Here is a 7,248-nt window from a genome sequence, read left to right on the forward strand (position 1 = left end):
CGGTAGAAGGACAAATGTTGTTTGATTAAAAAGCCAAATATAAGATGATCTCTAACTTTGGTTTACACAATTCTGATGTCCTTCGCATTAACATAACTTGGCCGTTTGCCAGTCATGATCTTTATCTAGTAAGCATGGCAGGTTTCCTGGTAGCCAATAATTTTCTGGTTCACTGAATGCAAACTAAATGTCCATGTGGGAGTGAGTAAATAGAAAAAAAAAAGGAGAGAGTGTTTGACAGTCTGTCTCTGTGAAATCATTAGTGAGCCATTAATGCGCATAGAGAGACTAACAGAATCACCATGTCGCTATCGGTGCTGCTGCTGCTGCAGCTGCTGTTGGTATGCTGCTCTCAGGCTTCTCATTTTCGTGGTACAGTGATGACTTACTATGCAGGTAACACTCGTTCAGATGGATCTGTCACGGTATGTACGGTTTCTTATTCAACCAGTTTATTTACATTTTGAACTTTCACAGTAATTAAATCAAAACCTCTTCTTTAAAAATCCACAGGTGATCATTCGCTACAAGATGAACATTCACTCTTGTGGGCATTCAATATTGTGGACCTGTCTCAGTGGGAATTGTGGGAATGAGAGCGTTTTGGTGAAGACCGTCGACATGGAAAACAGTGAACCGTGGTGTCAGACCGAGGGAATCTCAACTCGACAGCTCTCCAGCAATGCACCATTTCAGCTGTGGTTAGTGACCCCTATAGAAACACTTTAAAAATACAATAAAAAGAAATGCAGTATTTCCCCTACTACTTTTTTACATTTTCTAAAACTGTTTTCTACCTTTCTCCCCAAACGACTAAGGAAGTATAAAGTAAATCCACTGTGCTTAAATTGGTGTGCAGTTCAGTGTCAATGACCATTGGTGCATTAGCACACCTTTGACTGGACCATTCCCTTAATTATGCACTACTTTAAATAATGTAAACAGGTGAAGTTTATTTCAGTTGTAAAGCTGGACATATTAACATGGAGGTCTATGGACTTCAAGAATCAAGAATCCTTTATTGTCATTATGTGAGAACATAACGATATTTTGTGCAGTAGCTCCTGGCTTAAACAGTGCAATATAAAAAATAGAATAGGCAACTATAAGAATAAAATAAGATAAAAACTAAAAATGGCAGAGCAGCTGTGAGTATAGTAGGTGAAGAGGGCAGGGCTGAGCATACAACCTTGCGGCGTGCCTGTGTTGAGGATCAGTGAGGCAGATGTGGACTCCCCCATCCTCTCCACCTGGGGTCTGTTGGTGAGGAAACAGGTTGATTCAATTTTGCAGCCAATCTCTACTGGCCATTCCAGGAGTCAAAGTTCTTGGCACTTCCACATTGCCTTCGTTTCTCAGCCCTTGGTGGTTGCAGCTTGCCAATAATAACTGAGTCTAACTGTGAATCTCCACCACAGGTTAGATGGTGGCAGCTGGATAAACAACATCAAAAATGGCATCGTGTCATGGAGAGCTGTGACTCTGGTGGAACTGAGGCAGCGGTCAGACACCAGACAAGCCAACACATCACCTCAGACCACCATCCTGCCGCTTGTGAGGTAATTCTTATTTTTCATCAAGTATATTAAGACTCTTAGCAGCTCAGATAAACACCATTTGTATTTTGTTTTCATCTGAAAATGCTAATGGTTGCATGTTTCCATGAAGTTCACCTAAAACAAACACTGACCTTCTGTAGGTATGTGACAGCCTCTTGACGGACTCATGACGCTCATGGACTTACTGATGACTCACATTCAGTGTGCCGGTCTTCTCCTAAATAGGATTCAGATGTCCTTCTTTATTTTTTACACTTTCACAGAGTTCCTTCAAACTGTCCGACAGACTTCAACCTGTTGGCCTTTGACTCTGATGGGGACCAGGTTAGATGCAGATATGGAAACACATCGCTGTCAGAGTGTAACCCCTGCACACCACCGTCTGTCCTCACCCTGCTACCAGTGAGTTACCCCAACCCGAGCCATAACCCTGACACTAATCCTAACCCTAACCATACAAGGACATGCTCGTTCTAATTCTGCTGCATTCTTTTGCAGTCTTGTACTCTGTCATTCAAGCAGACCAGTAGCAGTAATGAGGGTCTGTATGCAGTGCAGCTGGTGATGGAGGACTATCCCAGACAGACCATCATCCTGACTGGAACCGGCAAGAAGAATACGACAGTAACTCCCAGTGACATTATCAGCAAAATACCTGTCCAGTTTGTTTTGAAAGGTACAAATTATCAGGCTGGTCTTCAGTGTATGAAAACATCGTTCCTCAATTTGAAGTGTCTCCACACCATGATAGACTGACATTTGGTATCATTAAAACTTGTACTTTTGTGAATTTGCTTATACAAAATTCACACCCACCAGAGTAAGATTCATCCTTTGGACAAAGAGTTTCAGTGATATTCAAGTCTGGACCAAAGTGGATGAATTAGGGGTCATTTCCACTGTTAGACTGACTTGATGTTTTTCTCTGTATTTCCAGTGGATCCTGCTGTGTCATCCTGTGAAGAAGGAATCTTTGTGCCGAGGTTTCTGCCTCCAACTCCAGCCAACAGAGCTCAGCTCAATACCACGGTCAATCAGACGCTGGACATCAACATCAGTGCAGAGGCAAATACCTCCACGTAAGAGAAATGCAAACACCATTAAAGAATTTGAATGTTAAAGCCCCAAAGACAAACAATGACTTGGAGAACAGCCTCTGGTTTGACAAAAAACACATATTCACATGCAGATATTAGTGACACATAGATGGTTTTCATTCGCCAGGTCTTTCGGGAATCTTTTTAGGTGGGTTTGAACGCTTTCACTGTCAAAAAAACAAATAAACAACTTTGAACAAAAGTTTGTTTTGTTTTTTTCTGAACAAAATCGAGACAACTACTACCATGAAAGACTGTGGCATTTGCATAACTTTATCACAACAAACTCCATTTGCAGGTGGGACATTTTCAGGACTGATGAGCTTTTTACTTTTTGTTAAAGGATCACAGAGTTGCTGTTCAGTGGGCCTTACAACGCAATCCAGAACACATTAGGAACAGGACAGTTCACCCTGACATGGACACCATCTGAGAACGAAGCAGGAAGAAGCTTCCCCATCTGTTTCGTCATTCAGGCAGTTCTAAAGTCAGTCTTTTGTCCTTTACATGATTATTATATAGAAAGGTATTTGGAAATGTATTTTTCTCAGTTTGGAATTTGACAAAAACGAGCCACAAAGGGTCTGGAGGCCTTTATGAAATAAACGGAAAGCTGAAAAGTGTGAGAATTGTTCCAAACCATCCCACCTCATCAGTAGAACACAGGGGAGGCCAGGATATGCATAGTTATTTTTTGATACCCCCTAACCTTGGCTCCCTTGTCTTTAGTGATTAAATAGCACATGAAAGCAGCTGCAGGATGAATTATAGAAGCAAACTAAAACATTTCAGTTCTGTATTGAGTCATTCCTCCAAGCGTAATGGTTGGACCTTCCTTCTGTGTGAACTGTTTGTATTAATTTGTTGTGTTTTCATGCTGAACTAAAATGACTACAGTTGCTAAAACCAGGAGCACTATGCTGTTAACAAACCACGCATTTGAAAAGAAAGTCAGGAAAGTACTATGTGATATATATATAATCTGTAATATGATTAAATAATGGAGCTACTGTATTGATTATCTCTTCAGTGTCACAAAGTATCACTCTTCACTTCGATGCATCATTGTGAGTGTTGGTGAGTACAGTCCTTCCTTGTTTTTCAGGTTATAAATTCAAATTCTACCTGGCTCAGAAGGAGGAAATCATTTCACTGGATATCTATGTTTATGTTCTCTTCTGTTTACATGCATGGCAATTACTCCAGACACTATTCAACTGTCATTTTTTTCTACATTGACTTCCCCAGCCTCTAAGACAAGTGAGTAGTAAGGATTTTAAACTATAGAATCTGTTTATGAAAATTTACACAGTTGAGCTAAAGGGGAACCGTGGCCTTGAAATGTAAAGCTAGTTTCATATATCATGCTTAAAACAGGACCTTGATCAGCTCTGCCTGGAATTGAGACCTTATCTTAAAAAAGTATGTAATGTTGATTTATTGTGCTTCTCGGTGTAGTTCTGAGAGCAAGGATCTCCTCTTCAGTGCCACTGACTGAGGAAAACTTCAGTAATCTTGGTACACAGGTGGGTTGTTTTTGTCCTGTGTGTTCCATGTTTAATCTCACAATTTACATGTGAAACTTTTCCCTGGTTACACGACTGCCAAACCCCTTTCAGCTTTGTTCCTCTTTATTATGCAAAAAATCTGTTCATAAGTATATATGCAATATGTAATTTAGCACTGATCGGATCTCAGAACTATTTGTTTTCTTCTGCAGCTTAAAGCTGAACTGGAGAGACAGGGGCTGCCATCAAACATCACCATTCGACTGCTGAGCAGTGAAAGAGTTAAAGCAGTGACTCCTGGCGGTTAATTCTGAAAATGCAACAGATACCCGTTAGGGAAATGTGTTTTTAACATATCTTCTTTATGTTACTAAGTCAAATCTAAACTTAAATTATTTTTCATGTGTCCTCCGTGTCTGAATGACTGGTTTCCATTGTGCAGTTGCAGAGTGTCAAATTGAGAGATTTAAGGAGGAAATAATGTAGAACATGTTCTTTGAAATCTTCATTCTTTTACCTGCTTTATAACACACGTGTGTGTGCGTGTGTGTGTTTATGCTTGGATCAGTTAACTTCCCAAGAATGTGGAAACCATACTTAATGTACATATGAAACAAAATCTGCTTGTTTTTGTGTATTAATTAAGGCTCTGTTTCAGTCAAGGCTCTGCTTCTTCTTCTTCAATAATAGTAAAACTGAAGGCTTGAGTCAAGTCGACAGACTTTATATGTCTACTTAAAACACATAAAAAGTAGTACAAGTTATGCAAAAAGAATTTGGCTTGGTTGTAAGTGAAATTCAAGCAGACGTTTAAGTAATGCCTGGTTTGTTGCACAAAGTTTTTACATTCTCTCTGATGCATCAGATATTGATCCTTCTACTCTCATTTCCCAGCTGAGCTCAGACACTGTTGTTTCTCACTTAGAAGCTGCCAAACATTGCTCATGCACAGTAAACCTCTCTGTTTACTTTGTGATGACTTTATTATATGTACACATATATTAAACAACCAGTTGTGCTGTCATGGAGATAGATAGCATGCTAGCAAGCAAGCAAGCAAGCTAGACAGATAGATAGATAGATAGATAGATAGATAGATAGATAGATAGATAGATGGATAGACAGATAGATAGATAGATAGATAGATAGATAGATAGAACGTTGTAGTAATTACACTTTTATCTGGAGAATACAATGTCATTATATGTGGTAATAGTTCTTGTGCTAGCTTTTTTGAGTAAGCGTTTCCTGTAACGTATCACGAAATTGAATCAAGTGAGATGGTAAATCCCACTCAGAAAGAACCTATATGAGGATATATGCGCATATATGAAACCTATATGCAGTTTATCTATGCATATATGCTGCATATATACGTTATATATGCACATATATGATAATATATATGCCGCATATATATAGCATACATGCGTATATATGCCATATTTAGGCTGCATATAGGCCAAATTCAGGTGCATATATGTGCATATACAGGGCATAGGTCTCCTATATTGCTTCTTTATATTCACATATAAGCCCTATATGTACATACAAGATATGTCTCCTATATAGCTCATATACCCAGTGGCAGGTGTCATACATATTGTATAGCTCATATCTCACTTTTGCAACTGTTACACATGATGCCTAGCTCATATTTTTTATTCTCAGCGTAATAACTGCATATTTGTCCAGTCCCTTACAAGAAAAAAAGTATGTATGTATGGTATTGGATTGATTGAGCCGAATTCAGTTTTTGATTTTTAATTTATTATTTTTGTTCGTGTTATTGTTTTATTTGATAATGTGAATAAATTATGTAAAGTTCTACATTTTGGGTTTTTATTTGTTTGTGTAGGCCATGTAGCTATGGATTTTAATAACTTTACGAATATATAGGTGAACATATAGGTGCATATGTGAATATATAGGTGAACTTATAGGTGCATACATAGGTGAACATATACACTGTTAGAAATTGCTGTTAATTTACAGAAGAATTCCAACAGTATTAACCTGTTATTTTTGAATACATCACTCTACTGTTAATACAAACAAAAAACTGTGAAATTTTGGTGATTTACTGTTCTTTTAACCGAACTATACTGTTTTCCTAAAATACAGCATTTTACCGCTAATCATTCATCCAAACTTTCTAAATCACGGTATCATGATGTATGTTTTGCATTCTGGGAAATTTAACCCGAACTACACATGGGAAGCTGGATCTGTTCAGGTGGCACAGTGGTGAGGTGGTTAGCACTGATGCCTCACAGTGAGAAGGTCCTGGGTTTGATTCCATGGGCCAACTGGGCCTTTCTGTGTGGAGTTTGCATGTTCTCCTTGTGCCTGCGTGGCTTCTCTCCGGGTACTCCAGCTTCCTCCCACCATCCAAAGACATGTTGGTTAGGTTCATTGGTGATTCTAAATTGGCCGTAGGTGTGAGTGTCTTTCTGTGTTAGCCCTGTGATAGACTGGAGACCTGTCCAGGGTGTACCCCGCCTCTCGCCCGATGACAGCTGGGATAGGCTCCAGCAGACCGCCGCGACCCTTCACAGTTTGTAGATTTTGTGAAGACTGACGATGTATTTTTAAACAAACTGACTGTAAAGTATTGTGAAAGTAATCTTAACAGTTTTTCAATAACAGCACAAAACTGTAAATTTTAGTGACAGTAAGAAAATGTTAATTTTACAGTAACATAATGGCAACCCTGCTGCAGTGTTGTTTTTGGCAGCCATTTTAGATTTAGTCTTAGTCTTTTGGACGAAAATGCTTATTAGTTTTAGTCACATTTTTGTCATTTCTATATGTGATGGTTTTAGTCTAGTTTTAGTCGACGAAAATTCAAAAAGGTTTTAGTCTAGTTTTAGTCAATTTTAGTTAAAAGAAAAAAAGAAAGTATTTTCAACAATAATTACAACTAGAAAATTCCTGCGGAAATTTTGACTGTGCCGATGATGCTGACGTCCAGTTTCAAGTGTGCGTGGTAAATCATTTTTTAAGGAAAAACATCATACTATATCACATTACTCGGCAGCAAAGTGACTGGATGGATGTGACTTTGACGTCATGCAGGGTCCA

The 7,248-nt window shown here is 38.7% G+C and overlaps 1 protein-coding gene across 5 annotated transcripts; it reads left to right on the plus strand.

Moving 5' to 3' along the window:
* The first annotated feature begins 283 nt into the window (after positions 1-283).
* Positions 284-5,387, plus strand: LOC311489466 (uncharacterized protein). 5 transcript variants are annotated; one of them, XR_014699123.1, is made up of 6 exons: positions 284-701; positions 1,419-1,559; positions 1,823-2,638; positions 3,000-3,143; positions 3,687-3,733; positions 3,863-5,387. XR_014699123.1 is itself a non-coding variant. In XM_084546556.1 (6 exons), the coding sequence occupies exons 2-6, from the start codon at positions 2,124-2,126 to the stop codon at positions 3,922-3,924; spliced, it is 507 nt and encodes a 168-aa protein (XP_084402682.1). In that variant the 5' UTR covers positions 284-701; positions 1,419-2,123; the 3' UTR covers positions 3,925-5,387. The 5 variants fall into 5 exon arrangements, 2 of the variants coding, with proteins under 2 accessions (XP_084402682.1, XP_084402681.1); XR_014699124.1 differs by having other exon boundaries at positions 1,823-2,235; positions 2,497-2,638; positions 3,687-5,387; XM_084546556.1 differs by having other exon boundaries at positions 1,419-2,235; positions 2,497-2,638.
* The last annotated feature ends 1,861 nt before the right edge of the window (positions 5,388-7,248 follow it).

The sequence above is a fragment of the Chelon labrosus genome (genome assembly GCF_963514085.1).
Source record: "Chelon labrosus genome assembly, chromosome: 1".
NCBI lineage: Eukaryota > Metazoa > Chordata > Actinopteri > Mugiliformes > Mugilidae > Chelon > Chelon labrosus.